Source organism: Balaenoptera ricei, chromosome 6 (genome assembly GCF_028023285.1).
Source record: "Balaenoptera ricei isolate mBalRic1 chromosome 6, mBalRic1.hap2, whole genome shotgun sequence".
Lineage (NCBI taxonomy): Eukaryota > Metazoa > Chordata > Mammalia > Artiodactyla > Balaenopteridae > Balaenoptera > Balaenoptera ricei.
In genome coordinates this window covers 110,532,399-110,555,735 of record NC_082644.1, presented here as the reverse complement: position 1 = coordinate 110,555,735, position 23,337 = coordinate 110,532,399, and the positions used below count along the sequence as shown (strand labels likewise).

Genomic DNA, 23,337 nt, shown 5'->3' with positions numbered 1-23,337 from the left:
GAAAAAGGCATCAAACTTAGAGAAGACCTGGGAAAGAGTGCTGGTTCCAGCACTTCCTAGGTATGTGACCTTCGATAGGTCAAAATCTCTGGGCCTCAATTTCATCTGTAGATGACAATAATATTTATCAGGGTTATCAGGACGATCGAATAAGAGATGCAGAAGCACTTTGTAGATACAGAAGGGCTATTCAAATGACAACTGTTTTGCCACTGGGCCGCACAGAGTAATGGTTAAAAGTTGAGGCTTTGGAATTTGGGCGCCATCACTCACTAGCCACGTGACCCTGATGAAGTTATTTCTCTGAGCTTCCCTTTCTCCAGCATGGGGGATTAAAAATACCTACTCCCCTGGGAGTAAGGGGCGCGGGTTCGATACTTGGTTGGGGAAAAGATCCCACATGCCACGCGGCCAAAAAAATAAATAAATAAAGGGTCTGGACTTAATTCTATAAAAAAAGAAAAACCTACCCCCAAAAGATTGTTATGAAAATTAAATGCTCCAGCCAGGTAGCAAGCTACTAAGTAGCTGCCACTATTTAGTAAGCCCCGCCTCCCACCCTGGAAGTTCCTAGCTGATGAGATGAGCCCCGCCCCCAGACTCGCTCTGATCAGCAGGTCCCGCCCCCAGCCGTAAAGGTCAAGCCGGATTCGAATGGAACGCGTCCGAGTGTTCAGTCCCCCAGAGGTCCTTGAGTAGAGATCTCTGGCACCCGGGCCCCGCGCGCGCCTCGAGGCCGTGCCGAGGCCACTCACCAGCTAGCGCCCAGTCTACTAGGAAGACTCGCACGACGACGGCGACGGCGGCGGCGCGGGCGTCGTGACGTCACGGGGCGGGCCGGCGGCGCAGGCGTAGTGCGTCACGGGCGGCCTGGCAGCTGGCGGCGCAGAAGTGGACGCGTCTAGAGGGCAATCTGACCGCGGAGTCGGGGCTTGCTTTGGGGGCATGAGCCGAGGGGACTACGCCGAGGTGACGAGGTGAGTCCGGCCGCGACGAGCCCCTGCACCTTAGCCCCGGCCCCGCGAGGGGCTCCCAGAGGAGGCTGCCCTAGAGAGACGGCTTCTCAGGCCCCGCCCCGGATTGTCCCGCTGCTGGCCCGGAAATAACAATCCGAGTAATGACCCATCGCATCTGGGAATTCGCGGCCGGGGATCGGGAAGCCGGGATTCCAGGCTTGACCCCACCGTTACCATTAGCTTTTAGGAACAAGCGCCTGCTTCTCTGCTCTTCAGTTTCCCCAAATGACTGTTCGTGGCTTCCAGGGTCGTTGTAGCTCAGCGGGGGAGGGGGGGGTGGGCGGGAGCGTTTTGTGAATTCTGTGAATATAAGAGGTTGTCGCCATTGCGAACCCAAAGGATTTTGATTGTCGTATGGCATCTTGATCACTTACCACACTTTACCGTTCCTCAAAAAGTGCTGTGCCGAGCTGTCACGTGTATTGTCATATTTAAGCCTCATAACAACCCTTGAGATAGGGATAATTACGCCTTTTGTAGGAAGGAGGAAGAAACTGAGGCTCCGAGTGGGGAAGTGGCTTGTTTCATTCATTCATTCAGTAAATACTGAGTACCAGCCAGGAGCCAGGCAGTGTACTAAGTGCCGGGAATAGAATCATCAAAATAGGTAAGGCCCTGCCCTCCAGTAACTTACATTCTAGTGAGGGAAACAGAAGATAAAATAGTATGTGACACATTGAGCTAGTATTATGTGGAAAGAAAAAGGTAGCTGTCATAGAGACTAACCAGATGCTCTGCTCTATTAGGGAAAGCTTTTCTGAGGACGGGACACTTAAGGGTCAATCATGACTTTCTAAAGTCACAAAATAACTGGGTGCAAAAGCCAGGATTTGAGTGCCTATCTTTTGGCCCCATATCCTGCACTCTTCCCACTAAAAATGGTTCCCTCGTGTGATACTATTTCCTGTTGGTATTAGTATCAGAAGGTTCTATCATTCAAGTCTCATCTCAAATGTCATCTCCTATAGAGGTCTTCCCATTCCACTAATTCTAAAGTAGTCCATCCCTAGACTTTGTCAAATCCCCTTGCTTAACTGTGTTTGCAGCACTTATCACAAATTACATCTTGATTATTTATTTTGCTTTTGTCTTGTCCTGCCCCTCTTCCAAATATAAGCATCCAGAGGGCAGAGACCTTGCTTGTTCACTGCTCAGTCCCCAGTACCTAGACACTGCCTGGAAAATAGAGGCTCTATAAACATTTTTTGAATGAATGATCTGTAAGTAGAAGGAAAGGAAAGGACAAAATATTTCTCCTCTCCAGTTTTCACACCTGGGATTCTATTTATGCCTGTTTTACCTTTGTCCCAGGAAGTAGGAGCAAGAGCTATGGCTTGTTCATCTCTCTATTTTCAGCACATAGCCCAGGGTTTAGCAGTTATTAGTTGCTTGTCTCACGTTATGGAACAGATTGAACATGTGAATGAGAGAGGAAGAAAAATACCCTTATGTGTGGAGGTAGATAAACACATTTAACAAACAATTACCTTAGGGGCTGCTATGTGCTAGCCTGTGTAAGCTGCGCTGAGTTGAATAAGAGGTAATGGCAGTGTTCAGTATGTCAGCTGTTGTTACTAAGACACAGTTCCTGCAACACTGATCTCGGAGGCACTTCTGGTTTTACAGGACATGTTTTCTCTAGCAGGGAGTTCTAAAGTCTGTCACAGCCTGCCATCTTCCCAGCCCTTTTAGTTTTCTTCCTCTACCACATTATACATTAAAGCTTTATTTTACATCTGTTGTGTCACTTTTGGTCTTCTCAGCAACTCTGAGTTATAAGTAGGGCAAAGTTTATTATGTAGAGGTGAGGAGACTGAAGCTAAGAGTGAAGTGACTGCCAATGGAAATGCCAAAATCTGAAACCAGGCCTTCTGACCGCAAGGTTTTTGCTCGTTACATTACTGTCTCCATCGTAACCCTCATCCTCCTTTTGTGGCTGTGAGATGAGACATTTCAGGAACTAAGTCGGTAATAGTTTAAGCTAAAGTTAATTGAATGCTTCTTAGGTGCCATGCGTTTATTGTTCTTAATGTTTTTGGTGTGTTAACTCAGTGAATCTGCATAGCTGTTTATTATCCCCATTTTACAAATGAGGAAACTGAGACACAGAGTGGTTACGTAACTTGCCCACCGTTACAGAACTAGTAAATAATGGAACTGGAATAACTACGGAGCAAGTTAGTCTCTTCTTCCCAGTGTCTCCCAAAATATTAGACATGATAATAGCTAATTGATTACTTACTATTGTTCTTCCCCACCCATACCCTTAAGTGTCATTAAGACTCACTTTCTGGTGGTTTCCAAGGCTTATTTTGGGTGACGGTTGTTGAACTGGAGTATCATGTAGTAGTAGAGACTTTGGCCTCCTGCCCAGTCCGCCTCTGGCTTCAGAAGAGAAAAACTAGTTTCTACACACAGAACCACGCCCCTTTCACCTTAAATGGAAGCTTTTGCTCTCTGGCTGCCGGAGGAGCTGTCCCAAGGGAACTGGTGCTGGGGCCCTGTTTGTGGAATAACTGAAGCCTCTGAAGGACTGCCCAGGGCATGCCCTCCTTGAATAAATGTTTGTTGAATTGAATTTGAAGTCTCATGTTCACAACATGTTGCTCCTTTCCTGTCTGAATGTTCACATTTCCTTTAGTATTTCGTAGAGATTGATGGAAGCAGAAACCAAAACTCTTCCCCTGGAGAATGCGTCCATCCTTTCGGAGGGTTCCCTACAGGAAGGGCACCGGTTATGGATTGGCAACCTGGACCCCAAAATCACAGAGTGAGTCTAAGATATTTTAATTCATTACCTACAAAATTGGGATGCTTGTGCTGAGGACGTTCAGAAGCATTTTCAAGGGATATAGGCTATATTTTGGCCCTTTTATTTATGTTTTAATTATCTTTGAAGGGAATATGTTGTTTTAGCCTGTCATCTTGTCATTTTTCTTACATTTGGACTCTTCTACTGCACAGACACAGACTTGGATACCCTTTAAACCATGTATTACTTGTTTTTCCTGCTTGCCTAAGATGTTCTCCTAATTTTCAACTATTTCGAATCCTTGTACCCAGTGACTAGGAAATTATTTCCTAAAACCAGCCATGGGCATACTTTCGTTCCCCAAAATGAAGGAACAAGCAGAAGAAGTATCAGTATTTTCACAAAAGGCAGAGAGGTACCACTTGACTCTAATTCATGTTAAGCAGCCATGGAACCAAGGAAAGTCAGAAGGAATCTTAGAGATACACCAGTCACTTTGGTTTTCATTCACTTGTTAAATGATTTGAGTGCCTACTGTGTGCCAAGTGCCATGCTAGGCAGTTTTCAAAGTTTCTAAATCTGAGGAGCCTTGTCTTATTAAAGTACAGAACCTAGATATAAAATAAAAGCTCAGAGTTGCTCTGATTAAAGGGAGGACAAGGTGTACCCAGTGCCTTTGGGCAGCAGTCACCCTTTCTTTGGCAATCACTTATAGGACTCGTGGAGCACCCTTGAAAGACTCTGATATATTCCAGCTGTTTTGTCCTACAGCAGAGGAAACTGAAGCCCAAGAGATGGAAGTGCCTTGTCCATGGTGACAAAGCTAATTGAATTGTCTTGACTCCCCACTCTTTCCTTTGTGGATATTATAGTGGAATGAAATTCCTTAGCAGAGAGAATTGAGAGGTTTTTCCTTCCCCCAGTCGTTCGGTAGGGGCAGGTGGTGGTTGGTGGCAGGATAGCCAACCGTGAGTGGATTGAGCCATTTGGGGTCAATGCTTAAAGCAAGCATGGGTTACAGCCTCGGTCCTAGAAGTTATTCCCTGTGGAATAGTGTTAAAAGCAAGGAGAGAGGAAAGAAGGGAATCTGCTTGTTGGAGTCTGGGGTGAGAGGAGGTGTATAACAGGGTTGGGATTATGAGAGAGGAAAGAGATGTAAACTAACATATCAGGATCATGACAGAATGTTCAGTTCCTTAAACCTGCTCAAGCTCAAATTGGCTAAGTGCAGACACTGTTGGGTCCCTCTAGAAATTATGATGGTATTTAAGGTGTGTTGCCCCCTAATTATGTTACCTTGGTCACGAGGGCCCTTAAATATAGACTGTGCATTTATTTTGGCTCTCTTTATGACTTACGGCTTTGAGGATGAATGTGTGAACCTGCCCAAGCTCTCAGTTAATGAGGGACTTAAACAGAGAAGCTGTTTCCATCATCTAAAACCCGGGCTGTGAGAGGATGCTCCCAAGAGTGGCTTCCATTCCCACCGCTTCTTGTCTGAATGGAAATCTGGAGCGTGGAAACAATGCTCATTGTTGTAGCTGCGGTGCCCTGTAATGATACTCGTGTTATAATTGTATCCTGCTGCTTGACAGGAAGGCTCACATGGGCATCTGCCACCTCAGTTTATGTCATAAGTGGGAGTATGTGAATGTTTTCTTTAGTTAGAGCATTAACAGGAACATGGAATCAAAAACTCTCCCACTGGTATCTCTGCTCTTCTCATACCAGGACAAAGGTGGACATCCAGTACTAGACTACAGATCAGGGCCTTGCTGGCTCCACCTGTGACTTCCCACCTCTGTGTCACCAGAGGTCATTTCTGCTGTAGTTCATCTATGGATTCCTTGTCTTAAAATATTTTCTCGATAAACAAACTGATTTATTAAATTTCTTCTTAATGACATAACTACCAATTGTAGCTTACGGTTAGCATGAAATGCATAGTGTTACTTCATTGAATTTACTTAATTACAGCAAAGAAACCTAACATTATAGTAAGGTAGGTCTCATCTTGTAGAAATATGTGATTTTCTTCCAAGTTTTTGAAGTACATAAACTTCTGGATCCTGTTCCTTTCAAGATGTAGGTAACGATGGACCTAGACTAATTATTAAAATACAGTCATTCCCAAACATTGAAGGGCTACATGATGAAACTTGTGTGAACATGTGTACCCAGCTTGTAGTCCAATCTCAGAAAATATTTGAATCCAAATCTCTAAAGTTCTAATGACTCTTGACAGAAGTTTTTTAAAGAAAAAAACCTTTTCCACTCAGTTTTTCAAAGTTTATTTCCTAATAATTCTATTCATCTTATGTGTGTGTGTGCCTGTTACTAATCTGAGTTGTGCTCAAGTTATAGTAGGATGTCCATCAGCCTCTTCTCAACAGAATACGCATCGCTGACGGACTGCCTAGCGCCCTGGCACTCTGTTCAGTTTGTAGTTGCAATACTGACCGCTTTAGGACCATGTGACGTGCCGGGACTACCTGTATAACTAAATAGATCTTAGAGAGCTGCATTTAAGGGCATGATGACATGCTCTTATTTATGGAGGTAGCAGATTCCAAGCCTGTGTTCTTTCCACTATATTTGGATTCCTTTCAACTATATTGTACCTCATAATTCTTACCTATAAAGTGAGACTGTTCAACTAAATGCTCTGGAAATGTCTTCTAGCTCTAATATTTCATTAGTTCCTCTTATTTAAGCTTGTAACAATCTTGTGAGGCAAGTAGAACAGACAACATTTCCCTATTTTATAAGTAAAGAAAGGTAAAGGGAGTTGACTCAGTTCACTTAAGTAGTTAATGATAGGACTAAGTTCCTGTATAACTAAATAGATCTTAGAGAGCTGGATTTAAGGGAATGATGACATGCTCTTATTTATGGAGGTAGCAGATTCCAAGCCTGTGTTCTTTCCACTATATTTGGATTCCTTTCAACTATACTGTACCTCATAATTCTTACCTATAAAGTGAGACTGTTCAACTAAATGCTCTGGAAATGTCTTCTAGCTCTAATATTTCATCAGTTCCTCTTATTTAAGCTTGTAACAATCTTGTGAGGCAAGTAGAACAGACAACATTTCCCTATTTTATAAGTAAAGAAAGGTAAAGGGAGTTGACTCAGTTCACTTAAGTAGTTAATGATAGGACTAAGTTCCTGGCACCTAATATAGGGCTCTTTGCACAAATATTCTAACAATCCATGCAACTGGACAGTCATAACCTGAAGTATTCTATTCTAAATTTTTCATTGTAAGGACTTCCTTTAAATGTTATGGGACCCAGTCTAACTGTAAGAGTAAAAACAACAACTTTAAATATCATTACTAGTGCCGTCAATAGAGAAGCTGAACAAATTAATGTCTTTAGACATCTATTTTCCATACCATGGTTTCTTCTGAAAGGGTTAGTACTGCTTTCTTTTTTAAATATTAAATGTGCTGTATAGAAAGCCAAATTAATAGCCACTGCGTTATGCATAAGGAGAAGTATGAGAGAGAACAAAGCCAGTAGAAATTCTAAAAGAAAGAACATTCTAGATGGAGGGTGAATCATAAATAAAGGAATATAAGTAGGAATAAGAAGTATTGTTATGGATGAGTCGAATATCGGGAAGACCTTTTTGACTGAAGGGGAGGTTGAGTACTAAACGATAATGAAAATAGTAGTTGGAGAGAGAGAATGCTATCAGATTAAGACAGGATCTATAAAATTTATTCAGACAAGTTTGAATTTCACATAGAAGAGACTCGTGGGTATTTGGCCGGAGACCAACATCATGAAAGTGATGTTTTAGTAGGAAAATCAGACATCAGTATTTAGGATGAACAGGAGGGGCAAAGACTAAAGATGAAGATTAGCTGCGGACCTGCCATTAACGTCACCTAGATAGAGACAGTGAACTTGGAGGCCACTGGGTGGAGTCTGCGAGATGAAGAAGGTGACTGAAGAGGAGTGGAGAGCTAAAGATGATCCTGATGTCTCTTGCCTGAGAAATGGAAAAGAATCATGTCCACACCGTCCAGCGGAATAGCTGGAAAGAGGCATAGTTTGTGGAGAGGAGGAGGTCAGGACTGGCGTGTATTAAGTAAACTTAAAAGCAGTGGAGAGCCACCTGGGGGGAAATGTCCTTCTGATGCAGACTTTCAGAGCTAAACTCAAGGGATTATAAATGCATGAACATGTAAGAACAGAGTGTTTCCCCCTGAAGACACCCCCGCTTCCCTCTCAGCCCATTCCTTGTTTTTCCTCCATGACCTGTGCTGCTTCTCATGCATTGATTTGCATAAAACAGCCTTTACTCTTTGCTTATTTAAATTTGAAACAAAGTAAGACCATTTAAAAACATATAAGGCATAGAACATAAAGACCCACCACATAATAATTTCTGTAAGTTTATGAAAAAAAATTTTCTCTGAAACAAATTGTGCATTAAAAAGAATCTTAGATGTCATTTCGTTGGCTTCCTAGTACCTACAACATCACATTAAGATTCCCTCCTGCACACAACATCTTTCACAGCCTGTCCCCTGCCTGCCTTTCAGCCTCTTCTCTTACTGTCTAAGAGCCCCCACTGTCTGCCGATGGATCCGTCGTCTTCACCTTTATGTCTTTACACAGGGTATTCACTAACTGCCACCTTCCCTGCGCAGTTGGTCCTCTTCATCTGTGTGCTCACGTACATACCTCTGTGTGCAAGCTTCACACTGTTTTAAAATTGTTTGATTACATCTCTCTCTCCTCGAACCAGAATGTCAGGTCTCTGAAGACAGAGACTTAATTGTATTCATTTGGATAGTCCAAGTGCCTAATATTACAATTCTTGACACATTTGTAAGTGTCTGTCTTAACCTAATCTAATTCATATAGACTAATTCCCTCTGTGCCATTAGGCAGGAAGGCCATTTTAAAGACCCATTACAGAAAACACTGACTATGTTGCAGAAATATGTATGGGACTGGTGTACTAATTCTCCGGCTCCCGCAGGCTGCAGGGCCCACATTTTCATTAAGTGAAGCAAGGCTCTGATGAGTAGTGAGCTCTCCCATACTTCAGCAGCAGATGAAAGTGCTTGCAGATGTGAAAGCAAGATTCTTCAGGCTTTTTTCACTATCAGAGCTTGCAGTCCCCATCTCCAGGAAGCAAAATAGTAAACATTTCATTCCTTTTGTTTCGGTGTTCCGATAATTTCAAGAAATTATCAAACAAGGAAAGAAATCCTGGAGCAGTTGAAAGACACGGACCTAAGCAGATGTTCCTGGAATCTTAAGGTCGCACTTCTCGGGCAGAACGCATTTGTTAGCTTTTCAAAGAATAATCTGTCGGAGTTTTTTTTTTTTTCTTTCCCTGAGTAAATTAAAATTCATTTCCTAGGAAATGCCGATCGCCTTACCTTCCTGCTATTAAGCAGAATGGAGTTAATGAAAAGATGACCGGCCCACAGTAGCCCTTAGGTTGTTTTTTAAAAAACAGATTTGACCCACCATTTATGGCAACTGGTGCAGTGTTGAGGTTTGAATGGGTATACTAAGTGGAAGATGCAGCTGTGAATTAAAGACCCTGAGAGAGATTCTTCTAGCCCATCTGTCTGTGCACTTGAGAGACCCACCCTTGCTGTAAGCATATTCAGAAAACTAAGTAAAACCAGAAATTTGCACTTTAGGTGTCTCCCTTTCCCCTGAAGAATCACCTCATTCATTCTCACCAGCAGTTGAGGTATCGTGATAGGAATTGAGAGTTCGGAAACTAGAGCGTTATGGTTGTTTTCTCTTTCAAAACGGATCTAAAGACCAGATTAATATCCACTGTATGCCTTGGGATCCTTGCACCCTGCCCCAGTATAAGACCTGTGTTATGTCTTCCTTGCTCCACTGTGTCAGGACCTGATCCAGGATAATGGGCTTGCTTGTTGATGTGCATTAGTCTCAAATTTAGTGTAGCTTATGCTCCATTTCATATCTTTCTGCCTCCCAAAGGAGATCCTTACTCAAGAATAAAATCTTGATGAGTTTTCTTCTAGAAAACAATGTGAATATAAATGTGGCTGTGAAGACAGCTTTACTGACTCCCTGTGGGGTAGAATTCCCAGTAATAACAGTTTTAGCATGTGGGCTGATACCTTTTTAGTATCACAGGGACAGCATTGTTTAGAGAAAGCCTTGACTCCATTTGAATAGCGTGGAGGATGCCAGGAGGAAGGCCAAAGGAAAAGGAAACGGGAGAGCTGTTGGTTTGTCTCACCCTCACATCAGATGACGAAGTCGGAATTGAGATTGGCCACAGCAACCTGTTAAGGCCACATCTGTTTGAATAACTTAAAAGCTCTATAGAAACCAAGTAAGTTTTAGAGAAAGGAATCCAAGAAGAGGGTGAGGGGCAGAGTGGCAAGCAAGAGCTTGGGGTAAACCTCCTGCCAGGAGTAAATGCCTTCCTTGGCCAGCTAGATTCTTTATTCAGCCACACTCCAGAACATAAATCATATTGAAGCAACTGAGGTTGGGTAGTTACCTGCAGTGGGATGATTTATAGGACCGGCCAGGTTCCCCTGCCTTGTGTGACACCAGCCTCCATCACGTTGCGGTTCCACATTGTCCTGTCATTCGGTCACATCAGGGATGGAAACTCTCAAGCACTTACGGAAGTGCCACTAGCTGTGGTTTGGCTTTTGGCAGAATTTGTCTCAAGTGCAATTTGGGGCTAATGATTAACTGTGAAAGCTAATGGGGAAGTCTTCCAGGATTGTTTTTTTGTTTGTGTGAATGTATATGTGTTACTTTGTTTATTTTTGAGGTAGGGTTGGCTTTTGCATTTGGAGTGTGGGTGTGTGTTTCTGATGGAGTTGTAGTTATTCACAAATACTATTTCATTGCCAGGAAATTGAAAATAAATAAATCGACACTATTTTTGAGCTGTTCTCCAAAAGAAAAACAAATGGTGCTTGTGGGCCAGACAGCTGTTTGCTAGGTGTGGTTTTTTTGTTTGGTATTTTTGTGTTGGACAGACGCATAGCCATGACAATTCTAGTTCCCATTCCAAATAGAGGCAAACAACTCTGTTTGCCAAATAAACTAACACGGCAGTTTGGAGGAAGGCAGGGGGCAGTGATGTGAGATTTTATCCCTGGGGTAAATTATCTCCTGCTTTTATCTCGCAGGCTGACCAAATTCCCAGAGTGTCTCAGGGGCTGTTCTTTCTCCATAGATACCACCTTCTCAAGCTCCTGCAGAGGTTTGGCACGGTGAAGCAGTTCGACTTCCTCTTCCACAAGTCAGGTGCTTTGGAGGGACAGCCTCGAGGGTACTGTTTCGTTAACTTTGAAACTAAGCAGGTAATTGAACTTCTCCCCCTTTCCCAGGACTTATACTCTCATAATTATCTGTGCATCCCTCTTGACTACTAGAATAGCAGTTCCTTGTGGGCAGGAGCCATGTCTGATTCATCTCTGTGTGCTGTGCTCTGAGTCCTAAAGGAGATCCTCGGTAAAAACTGAATTAGTGAACAGCTTTCAAAGTCTCCCGTCCCCAGGCTGGCAGTCTCAGGCAGCTGACCTACTTTTCTGACCAGATGCTTCGGGATGCCCACATTAAGCACATGGACGTGATCCTCCCTGTTCTCTTGTGTTTGTTCCTTTAGTGGCTGGCCAACAAAGCCTCCTTTTCTTTCAGTAGTTTTGCCCCGTGGTGCAGAAGCCCTCCCTGTCTGTGGAGAGCCGCCCACAAACTCTCTTTTATTTTTATTTCTTAAAAATGTATGCTTCTTCTCAATGTCTCAGAATAAATGTGGACAAATCTGAATATATACGGAGAAAGAGAACGTCCAGCTTCAACCGTGATGTATCCATGTATCCGGATTAAAATTTAGTCCTTGGAGAGGACATGCATTGATAAAGGAATTGAATTTGAATGTTATTAAATATGGAGACGCTGCTTATAACTCTATAACTTTATTAGTCATGTGTGAGAACATTGCCTAGTTACTGTTTTATTAATAATAATTGTATTTGGATGTTTTTCTTACTGTAAAAGTGATACCTGTTTCTTACAGATGAAAATATAGATAAGTAACTTCATTTATCAGCCTAAAACCCAGAAATAATCACTGTTTTTAATATTTAGTTGTATATCTTTGTAGTCCCTTCTTCTTTCTTCACATTCATACACACATACACATACACACGCACACAAACACAGGTACACAATTTTTTAAAAAACGTGCAGCTTATAACACACAAACAGAATCATATATCCTATTTACCACTGAAAGTAAATTAAAATTTTTTCTGTCATCTAATACACATCAAGATAACATTCTGTGTCATATTGTGGTTTCACTGGTGTAGCTGTAGATATATGTAAAAATTCACTGATCTATATCTATAATACATTTTATTATTTAGACCTCAGTTTAAAAACTAACCAGTGTCATCTTTGATGACTGCATAATATTTTATTCTGTGAACATATGGTAAGTTACTTAACTAATCTCCACATGTGTCAGCAGTGCAGTGAACATCTCTTTAGCTCTATGTACATATTTACTATATTCATGGAAATGGAGTGGTGTCAACAAAGGCCACAATTTTTCTTCGTAATATGACTGCCAAATTGCCTTCAAGAAATGATGTATCAGTATGTTCTGAGACTGTCTGAGAGTGTCATTTGTCCTTAACAGTGCTGGGGATTTTTTTTTTTTTAATTTCCCCTTATTTTTGCAAATGTGATAGGCAGTAAGTGATTCATTATTGTTCTAATTGTTCAAGGTTTTTTTTGAGGGAACTGAAAATGTGCTCTATATAGTTAGCATTTTAGAATACTTTATTCTTTCCTAATGATAGAGCACGTTGAGGATGTTTACAGACAACTAAAATCAGTGGTCATGTTGAGGATAGATGCTGGTTTAAAAACACTAAACTCGAAGTCACAAAGCCTGTTATTTCTGACTCTTTTATTTATTAACTTTGGGCAAGTCTCTTTAACTTATTTTGACCCAGTTTTCATCTAAAAATGGGGATTAAAAACACACACCCTCCTTACCTTTTAGGAAGTTGAGAGAATAGGTGAGAATTTATATGAAAACACATTTGGCATTTAATAATATTGTTGGAAACATGAATTTTGAAACAAGTTACAGAGACGGGAAATTATTTTTTAAAACATTTATCACCTGCTGGCATCTTATGACTGTTGATGCTACAGAATTAATGGAGAGTGTCATGTAAATTCTAATTCACTAAGTGAAACTTAAGAATAAAATGTCTCATCTGTCCTTCTAACTTTGCGTGCCATAGTGAGGCAAGGATGCCAGTGATGAATATTTGACACATAGTAGGTACTCAGATATTTGTTGGATGTCATGCTGGCAGGATCCAGAGGAATAAGAGAGTCACTGGGAAAACGAGACTGGAATGTCCTACACTGAGCCTCGGACTCTCCTTGTTCCTCTTCCTGTTCCTTAAGGGCTTCTTCACTCCCAGTAAACGTGGATTACGCTTGGCCGAATGCCTCATGGATACAAATGGAGCAGAGAAGGCTTGGCAGGATGGAAAAGTACAGCCAGGCTTCCTGGGAATGTCCTAGAGTGCCTATTACCCAGCCTCAGGAATTCCTTTCAACTTTGTTGCTCCTATATCTGATGGGGAAAGGGTCAGGGAAGTTCTGGCTCTGAAAACCAGGTGCAGAGATTGGCCCACAGAGATACCTTGCTCGTAGTCTCTTTGACTCACTCCTGCTTTTTCCGGCCTGGTTTCCTTCACTCCTATATCCTTTGAAGCCATTACTGTTTCTCACTTTGGATTCAGGGAGTATAAGCCCTAGTCCAGGATATAGTTTCAGAGTCCCTGGGGGAGTACAGTTTCTTGACATAGTAGGTGCTACTGTAACTAACAGAAGTATGTAGAAAGGTATCACCCAACAGGCAACACAATAGTCAGCTAATAAGCTGACGTTGGTTGAGTGCTTACCATATGCTCCGTGCTCTACATGCGCTCTTTGACTCCTCATGACCACTGAGGAACAAGCAATGTCCGTATTTTACAGGTGAAAAAGATCATATCCAGAGAGATTAACTGACCTGCTAAATATTACGCTGCCAGTAAGTGGCAGAGCCAGGATTTGAATTTTTGTATGACTGAGATTACAAAAACTCATACCCTTTTTACTATTCTGCCTTTTTTTTTTTCTTGTCAACCCTTTGCCACTTGTTTAACAAAACAGTTAGAAACTCAGCCATCAAAGCTAGTGAGGCATTTGAATCTTTGACTAACATTAATCCCTTTCCCGAACAGGAAGCAGAACAAGCCATCCAGTGTCTCAATGGCAAGCTGGCTCTGTCCAAGAAGCTGGTGGTGCGATGGGCACACGCGCAAGTGAAGGTAAGTCTAACAGGCTAGAAAGACCACCAGCTCGTCCTAACTGAAGCTTCCGAAAGACAGTTGTCCACTTGCCCATTTGCATCCGAGCCTCTGCACATCTGGAACAGCCATACTCTGGTCTCCTACTTGTATTTACCATGTGTGTTGCCAGATTTTTCTTTTGAGAAACATCTCAGGAGGGATTAAGTTCCTTCGTCGTTTCTCTCCGCATACCCACAGATTCTGTTTTTGATTGATTCTTCCATGTGACTGATATGTATACTCAGACCTCTATCATTTTTTTGGTGGGGGTTGTTCTTTGGAGGAAAAAATGTATTTATTTTTAAAATTAGTTGCTTTAGGCGTTGTTAGACTCTTCCCAGCCTCTCAGTTCTGTGGAGAGTTTGAATTGTTTATTCTAAATGCTTGCGAAATGGGTAGTTTGTAAGAGTGCTTAAAGCACTGACATTTCCTTACTCCAGAGATTTTAAGAGTTATTTGTGGGACTTTGCAGTGTCTGTATTGACTCCAAGGCCCAAGCAGTGGTGAACTGCCGTGTTCATCTCCTAGTTGTTCTCTTGGGAAAATGCACTGGAAAAGCTACAACCGCTTTAAAAAAAAAAAAAAAAAGAACAGTCTTCTGTTACAGCCAGCACAGGTGAAGTATGTGCACTGGAGCAATCCCGAAAGTTGATTCTTTTCCTCCTGCAGTGTGGTCTTTACAGAGCTGCCTGCAAAAAGATTTGTGACAACTAGATTTGGAGCCTCAGTCTTTAGCTCAATGAGCATGAGTTTTGATCAGAGACTGTACCCAACAAGCTTCCCAGTAAAGCGTCACAGAAATAAGACATTTGAGTTCAGTGTCCAAGCTGAAAAACAGAGCTCAGACACTTTGGATCTTTATGAGTATTCCAGGTAATCACAGAGCCTTCTCAATTTCTAGGACCCATTGCCTTTAAAAATAGAAACAGCAAAGAGAATTACCAAATGCTTTTTTACTCAAAAGAAAATCAAGTCTCATTTGCCAGACTGGCTGTCATTTTCTCATTCTGCATCTCATTGAAAAGACATGCAAGAGAAATAAATCATCCCTCGTTCTTTCATTTGAGAATCTCTGTGCCCTGCCGTTCTCTTCTCTTACACGTCTTTTCCACCAGAGGCTCCCGATTGCTCTTTAATATTGTATTTACCTTTTTTTTTTTTTACTCTTTTTTTAAAATTAATTAATTTATTTACTTATTTTTGGCTGTGTTGGGTCTTTGTTTCTGTGCGAGGGCTTTCTCTAGTTGTGGCAAGCGGGGGCCACTCTTCATCGCGGTGCGTGGGCCTCTCACTATCGCGGCCTCTCTTGTTATGGAGCACAGGCTCCAGACGCGCAGGCTCAGTAGTTGTGGCTCACGGGCCTAGTTGCTCCGCGGCATGTGGGATCTTCCCAGACCAGGGCTCGAACCCGTGTCCCCTGCATTAGCAGGCAGATTCTCAACCACTGCGCCACCAGGGAAGCCCTGTATTTACCTTTTAAAAGAAGTATGTAATTATCTGACATCAAATAAACTACTCTTCCTGGAGAATGTTTTCTATATCAGTGGCTGAAAGCTGTTACTACTTTTCTTCTCCACTTAGATCTGTTAAGAGTTGAATGCTATGGTTGGTACTTTGCAAAAATCTAGCAAAATTTTAAAGTGCTTGGAATAAAGCATAATAAATATTGTAAGAGGTGATGTATGACAGAATAAGAATGTGAGAGGGCAATCCTGCTGTGTATCTGTACCATCTGAATTTAAAGACTGAAATTCTTTCCCTACCAAATAAGGAGGACTAATGGCTAGATGGGAAGCCTCTTCTAAATTTCTCAGTTTATAATTTTTAGGCCAAAACTGTCTGGACGTCTACATTAATTCTAAGCATAAAGCAGTCCTAAGATTGTCGAAAAATAATCTAACGATACACTGATGGGATTAGGATTTCTGAACACATGCCCTGCAGTAGAGGGCTGGTTTCTGCCCAGGTGAAGTAATTGGCCTTTTTCTTACTTGCAGAGATACGATCATAACAAGAATGATAAGGTCCTTCCAATTAGTCTTGAGCCATCCTCAAGCACTGAGCCCGCTCAGTCTAACCTAAGGTAAGGAGGTGTACTATAGGAAGACGCAAGCAGGTATGCAAGAGCTTGAGCCATCTCTTCATTCTAACCTTCATTCCGGTTCTAGTAAACCTTCGGACTCTTAATTTAGAGTGGAATCTACTAACTTTTGACACGCTGAGAAGTGTGTTCAGTTAGTCTCCAGAATGTATACATTTCACCTCCTCCCACACCCCTAAGAGTGTGTACCAGCCATTTACAGAATTCATACACTCAAAAGAGGCTGGGTGTACTTACCATGTACCGGCCATTATACTTGGCACTGGGAATACAGAGGTAAATCAGATTCAGTCCTTGCCATCAAAACAGGCATTTTAATAAGGCCTTGATTATCTTCAGCGTTTGTCATTATACACAAATTCCTCCCCACCTATGAGTTCCTTTATACACAATTCGGGTTTGTAGCACTTTAATTTTATCTACCATTTCAGCAAATATAACAGTTTTGGTTCTAGTAAGTACAAATTATCATTTCCTTCCTTGGAGTTAATTCAAAACAGAAGGAATTGAGGGTTGAGTAGAGAAAGCGGAAGTTAAGTAGATGGGTGAGCAGAAGTAGAGGGGTTTACCTTGCATCGTAGCCGAGGGAGAAATGGTAACAATCACAAAAGCCAGGATTTGTTGAGCTTACTATGAAGCAGGCTCTGTGCTAAACACTTTACATGCCGTATGTCATTGAATTATAAAACTTCTGGTAAAAGTACAGTTGTACTCATTTTGCAAATGAGGAAACTGAAGTTTAGAGAGGTAAAATATCTTGGCCAAGATCACTCAGCAAATAGCAGAGTCCAGATTCAAAGACAGGTTTACTGGACTTCAAAATTCAGTCTTTTAATTACTGCTTCAAAGAAACTCCAGGCTGTAAATGCAGGACTACTGTTCTAAAGCGTGTTCCAGGGGAGGGGAAGAAGATATGTGAAAGAGCATCAGTGTTCCATAAGGGTCAGAAATCAACATGTCTATATGGGGAAAGAATCTAAAAAAGAGTGGATATATATATATTTGTATAACAGATTCACTTTGCTGTACACCTGAAAGTAACACAATATTGTAAATCAATTATACCCCAATAAAAATGAAAAAAAAAAAAAAAAAGAAATCAACAATGTCACGAAGTCAGGAAAGTGATGCCTATTTGGACAGAAGGCCAGACAGGGAAAAAAAAAACATTCCTGTATATTTGCACCAAACAAAACAGATGTACAAGCATCTCATTAAACTGCAGGGGAAGGTGATCCTGAAATGTTTTCAGGAGCGATAAAATTGGTAAATTAAAATTAATTTTATAGTCAACTAATTTGTCTAATATCATTGATATTTCTTAATTTTGTGCTGCTTTATTTTATACTCCCAATTTTTTTTTTTTTTTTTTCCCCTAACCAATGACTTCTGTAGATTCACTGGGAACTTATTTTGGCTATCCTATTTTCCCCATGAGATTAAACCTCCTTGATCACAGATTGGTTTCATGGAGGTTTTCATAAATCTAACTCCTGTTAGGAAGGGACGACTGCATTTATGCTTGGTGATCTCCATGGTACAGTGAACATGTCTTTAGTTTCTTATTTTCACTGTTTGCTCTTTTTACTAGATAATCTAGCCTGGTGTTTTCCATTTATTTTTTAATCCAGAGAACCTCAGTTTACATCTTTCGATTAACATCTATGCCTAATTAGAGAAGGTTGTTTTCCCTGTGACTCATACAGAATGAATGGCTGGCTGTTAATTTTCCATTAATGGAAAAAGGTGCTGGAATGCATCTCAGTGCGACCTCAGGGTTCTTTTTTTATTGCAACTTAGTTTTTTAATTTTACATTGCCGGTGTAAAATCATGAGTATGTGCAGATGTATGCCTTTTGAGGATCTCTAAAAGGCCATGTGCACGTTCCCTCCCAAGTTTCTGTCCCGGGCTGTAGACCATTGACAGCATCAGAATGGAAAATAAAGGGAGCCGTGGGCCAAAAAATACTCTGCCTAAGTGCTTTGCATTCTGGTCCAGGGATAGCAGTGACCTTGATCAGAAGGGAATTCCTCACAACTTCTGCAATGTCTCCTCACCCCTTCTCTCTAATACATGGCTACGCAGCTCCCAACCTAATGGAGAGGAAAAAGCAAGGGCTTTGATGATAAACTGGGCTTGAATCCTGGCTCCAGAATTTCTTAGCTGTGTGAACCTTGGGTGAATCCCTACCTTTATGCATTTGTTTACCTGTAAAATGTGGATCAAAACCCTTGCAATATTGTTGCAAGAATTAGAAACAATATAAGTAAAATACTGGGCCACTGCCTGGCTCATTGTAAGCACTCTGTAAATGATAGCCTAAACACACATTTGTCAGTAAACAGGGACTTTGTAGGAGTTCCAGGATTTTTTTTCCATTATTATTTAGTGATTCAGAAGGTGGTACAGTATAATAGCTCATAGTATGGCTCTGGAGTCCAATTGTATTCAAATCTCAACTCTGCCACTCACTAGCAGTATAACACTGGGCAAGTTAACCTTTCTATGCCTTGTTTTCTTTATCTGCAAAGTGAAGAATATAACCTACGTGAATCATTTCTTCCATTTTTTCTAATTGTGGTAAAATACGCATAATATAACATTTACCATCTTAACCATTTTTAAGTGTACAGTTCAACGGTATTAAATACATTCATAATTTACAACCAGCACCACCATCTGTCTCCATAATTCTTTTCCTCTTGTAAAACTGAAGCTCTACACCCATTAAACATTAACTCCCCATTCCCACCTCCCCCAAGCACCTGGCAACCACCATTCCACTTTGTGTCTCTGTGATTTTGACTACTCATTTAAGTACCTCATGTAAATGGAATCATACAGTATTTAACTTTTTAACGCTTGTTTAACTTAGCGTAATGTCCTCCAGGTTCATCCACATTGTAGCATATGTATATACCACATTTTGCTTATCCATTCATACTTCAATGGACACTTGGGTTGCTTCCACAGTTTATCTATTGTGAATAATGCTACCATGAAAAAAACAATGCTACCATGAACATGAGTGTACACATCTCTTCCAGACTCTGCTTTGAATTCCTACACGAATTATTTTTGAGTGCCTACTATCTACAGACACTAAGATGCTGATCAGTGTTGGTGTCTGAGGTTTAAATGTAGCAATATGCAAAGTACTTCTAACAGTGTCTTACAGAAAAAACTTAATAGAGGGACCAGACTTGATCTCTTTCCTGAAATGAGAACATTAATTGTTTTTATATGTGTTTTCTAGGAAATGCTTGCATGTTTGTGTTTGAATATCTTGTTGCTACTCTGATATGCTTAAGAGGCACAAAGAAGATGAAAGACACAGGTATTCTCTGAATGTACGCACTCTGATCCTCTGCTGTCCTTTTTCCAGTGTCACTGCAAAGATAAAAGCCATTGAAGCAAAGCTGAAAATGATGGCAGAAAACCCAGATGCAGAGTATCCAGCAGCACCTGTTTATTCCTACTTCAAGCCACCAGATAAAAAAAGGACTATGCCTTATTCTAGAACAGCTTGGAAATCTCGAAGATGATGGTTATGAATTACCATAACAGCAAAAGCAAATTGGTCTCCACACCTGAAATCCTCTGCCTTTGTGCTTGTAGCTGTGAATGGTACTATCCGACAGAGCACAGTCACATGTTAGAATTTGGTAACATAACGTCTTTGGATGTTCTTATGGATGTTTCTCCCCTGAAGTATGTGTGGAATTGAGCATCATCCAGAATAAATAGGATTGTATCCAAAACTGTGATTTGAACACTGGGATGCTCTAGTTGACTGGTTTGTTTGGATTTGTAACTCCAGAAACATTATATAGTATGCCAGAGAGAAAGGCAAACATAAAAAATGTTACTATTTAAATCAGGAAACTTAAGTTATTAATATCCATCTTAAAAAAAAAAAAACATTTTTCTGTACTCAAGTGTCTTTACAACATAAAGAAGAAGTAAAAGACAGGGAAGGAAGTGAGAGATTTTTGAATCATGTTCAGAACTGCTGTTCCAGAATTCTCTATGGAAATCCCTCCAACTGGACTAAAAGAAAAGGTTCTTGGCAAAAAGAGCTGTTTCTCTGAGCAAATGTTGGGGTAATTGTTTAAGAATTATGCTTATTGTTTCAAAATCCCAACTCAGAAAACGTGTGTATCTTAAAAAATTGTTTGCATTGACAAAACTGTAGAATGAAATTTAGCATTTTATACCACAGTGGAAGTTCTGTTTGGAAATCCAGTTTTTCTACTGGAATCATTTTTTAAGAATCTAAATAATCCTGCCTCTATAATACCAAATGTCATTATGAATATGGGACTTTTAAAATTGCATTTATTGCATGAGATTGTTTTTAATAGCATGAGGATGTTCTATTTGGAATTGTATCATGGTCAGTCTAAATAGAAAAGCAAAATTTCTTTGAAAACTTAAACATTGCTATATTGATCTCTAACAGACATATTATTTATTAATAATTGTGTAGAGGTCTGAGTAGAAGAAATCAAATTCTCTTATGCGGAGTGAGGTGGGGACATGCAGTGGACACAGAAAGTCAATGGAGCAGGCACTGCTCTGGCACCGAGATTGTAATGACCTCATGTTTTATGTGGTTTTTAAAGGCTTGAAAGACTGCATGACTTTAAAACGATTCTTCATGTGTAGAACCTACTTCTCCCCGGATATTTTTTGCCTCTGTGAACATTTTAAATATAACAATAGAGAAAGAAAAAGAAATCAACAGATTTGGGAGTGTGTTTCTGTCAGCAGTGTTGGTTGGTCATTTTGGTGCAAGGTTGACAGACTGTTTCATTGGGCAGCACCGTTGCTTCTTTACCAGGTAAATCATTTTGTTACCCAACGTGCCACTCTTAGTGAGTACAGACTGTTTACCGTCATTTTTCCTAGCAAGAGGAAGCTTTCATTATAGGAACTTAAGTCTTCCTATGAGCATAAATGAATTTAAGACACTTGAACCAAAACTTCAGCATAGTGAGGTTTCAGAATTCACAGAACTGGTTCAGAGAAATTCTTATCACCTTTCCCAAGGTAAAACTTTTCAGATATCTTTAAATGTTAAATACCTCCTGCGTTTATGAGCTCAGTCTAAGATGCAAGTAACTCTCTTTCCATTTGGGGGATAGGTCAGGGAGGTAGGAGCATTATCTCCCATTTTTCTGGTGACTTCTGAGAGCATAGAATTCACCGTTTTATCCTTAAGTCCTCAGAGAGTTATGGTGGAGTAGGACTTATTTAATGCAAAATAGTCTTCTATTTTTAATAGGAACTTAGAAAATACTTAACTTTGAATTATCTAGAATTGTTTCCTTTAGAAACCAGAGCTATTTATTTGTATTTAAAGCAATGTTTGTTATTTGTACCGATTCTTATTCCTCTGTGTGAATAAATGCAAGACAGTGTCTGCGGCTGTGTCTTCTCTCGTCCATCTCCTGCAGTGAAGACCACGGCTCTCGGGGAGGCTTGTTTCCCCTCAGGACGTGGGCCAGTGTGTCCAGGCGGGGTGCTGTTTCTAAGTGCCTTCTCAGACCTCAGAGGCAGTTCTGTCCACCTTTTCTGCCTGCCTACTTCTGTTAGAGATGAGAAAAGAGACTAGCTGTTCTCACTATAAATCTATTTGAAAAGAAGTTGTTAATGGAAGTCCCCTGAAGTATCATAATGTGCTTAGGCCCTCTTTCACAGTAGGGGTTTCAAAAGAATAAATGTGTGTGTCATAAATATGCTGAAAGCGGTTTGATGAAACGCTTGTAAAATATAAGTGTTAACTTGGTCAACTGTTATGAAGTTACCTGTACTTTAAAATTATTTATTGGTTTACTGTTTTGCTAAAATTAAGTCACAATTTTGATTTATACAAGAGTGAAGAACTGAGGGAAATATCTTCTTAATCTCAGCTCCTATTTTATCAAATGCAAACTATAACCCTACCCAGCTGATTTTCTGTAATTGGCATCTCAGTATTAGGGAAAAGAATCACATGAGGAAAGATTTTTCAAAGCATATCAAAAATCAACAGCCAAAGTTTTTAAAACCAGGTATTCTAGAGCTGTCCCTTGTCTATTAAGGTATGTACAGTTAATTTCTAAATCACCAAATACATCTGTGTTTTTTTAATACTACTATATAAAAGAATAGGATTAATTCTTACCTTACAAGTTAATGTTAAATATTTCCTTTATGTAATCATTATGTTCCTAAAACATGATTTGATTCCATCATATTTATCCTTGATTTCTCTTTTTCTCTTCTGCTCCTCCTACCCAGTCCTCCAACAAATCCTGCCAAGTCTACTTTCAAAATACGTCTTGAAAAAACAAAGAAAAAGTCTTGAATCCAAGCACTTTCACCACGTTTCAGCGCTACCATTTTTGTTCAAGCCATTGTCATCTCTTGCCTGGGCTGTTGCAGTACCTTCCTAATTATCTCCCTGCCTCCACAGTAGCCAAAGCTATCCTCTCCAAATCTGAGTGTGCCATTCCCTTCTCAAGGGCTTTCCATCACACCTAGAATAAAATCCAAAGACCTAAATCCAAAGGCCCTAAATGACCTGTCGCTGACAACCTACCTGACCCTACAGCCTATTTATCCCTTTTGTTCACTGTGCTCCAGCCACACTGGCCTTGCTATTCTTTGAGTACAGGGAGCTCCTGCCACGAGGCCTTGGCATTGGCTGTTCACAGAGCCCACACTCCCTCATTTGTTCAAGTCTCCATTCGAAGGTCAATGTCCAAGAGGCTACCTGACCTCCCTTTCTAAAAGCACAGCCCTGTCACTTCCTAATCCTTTTCCCCTTCTTTATTTTCTAAATAGCCCTTATCACTACCCAACATCGTATACAAACTCATTTTCTCTCTTTTTCTTTTTTTTTCCATTAGAATGTAAGTTCTATGGGAACAGGAGCTTCTATTCACTGCTATGTCCCCAACATTGAAAACAATGCCGGGTATGTATAGATGCCTAATAAATATTTGTTGATGAAAAATCAGAATCGTGGTACTTGAGAACTGAAGGACCTTGAAAGGCCATCCCAAGTAGCCCCGTCAC

The 23,337-nt window shown here is 40.7% G+C and overlaps 2 protein-coding genes across 3 annotated transcripts in view; one reads left to right on the top strand and one right to left on the bottom strand.

Moving 5' to 3' along the window:
- MRRF (mitochondrial ribosome recycling factor) overlaps nt 1–1,015 on the bottom strand; it is a 55,766-nt gene extending 54,751 nt beyond the window's left edge. Inside the window, exon 1 of one of the 2 annotated variants that reach the window (XM_059925539.1) lies at nt 756–1,015. The gene's annotated coding sequence lies outside the window, so the exon portion shown is untranslated. The remainder of the gene's footprint in view (nt 1–755) is intronic. The other variant, XM_059925540.1, reaches the window with a different exon arrangement.
- RBM18 (RNA binding motif protein 18) lies at nt 769–23,275 on the top strand. Its single transcript, XM_059925541.1, has 6 exons — nt 769–977; nt 3,658–3,786; nt 10,981–11,107; nt 14,063–14,149; nt 16,168–16,253; nt 19,658–23,275. The coding sequence occupies exons 2-6, from the start codon at nt 3,674–3,676 to the stop codon at nt 19,815–19,817; spliced, it is 573 nt and encodes a 190-aa protein (XP_059781524.1). The 5' UTR covers nt 769–977; nt 3,658–3,673; the 3' UTR covers nt 19,818–23,275.
- The last annotated feature ends 62 nt before the right edge of the window (nt 23,276–23,337 follow it).

What these genes read in the sequence shown, in the direction of transcription:
- RBM18 (XM_059925541.1), top strand. Translation starts at nt 3,674, where the DNA reads ATGGAAGCAGAAACCAAAACTCTTCCCCTGGAGAATGCGTCCATCCTT. An exon ending in TTAACTTTGAAACTAAGCAG is followed by an intron (nt 11,108 to 14,062) that starts GTAATTGAACTT and finishes TTTCCCGAACAG; the next exon opens with GAAGCAGAACAAGCCATCCA. An exon ending in GGGCACACGCGCAAGTGAAG is followed by an intron (nt 14,150 to 16,167) that starts GTAAGTCTAACA and finishes TCTTACTTGCAG; the next exon opens with AGATACGATCATAACAAGAA.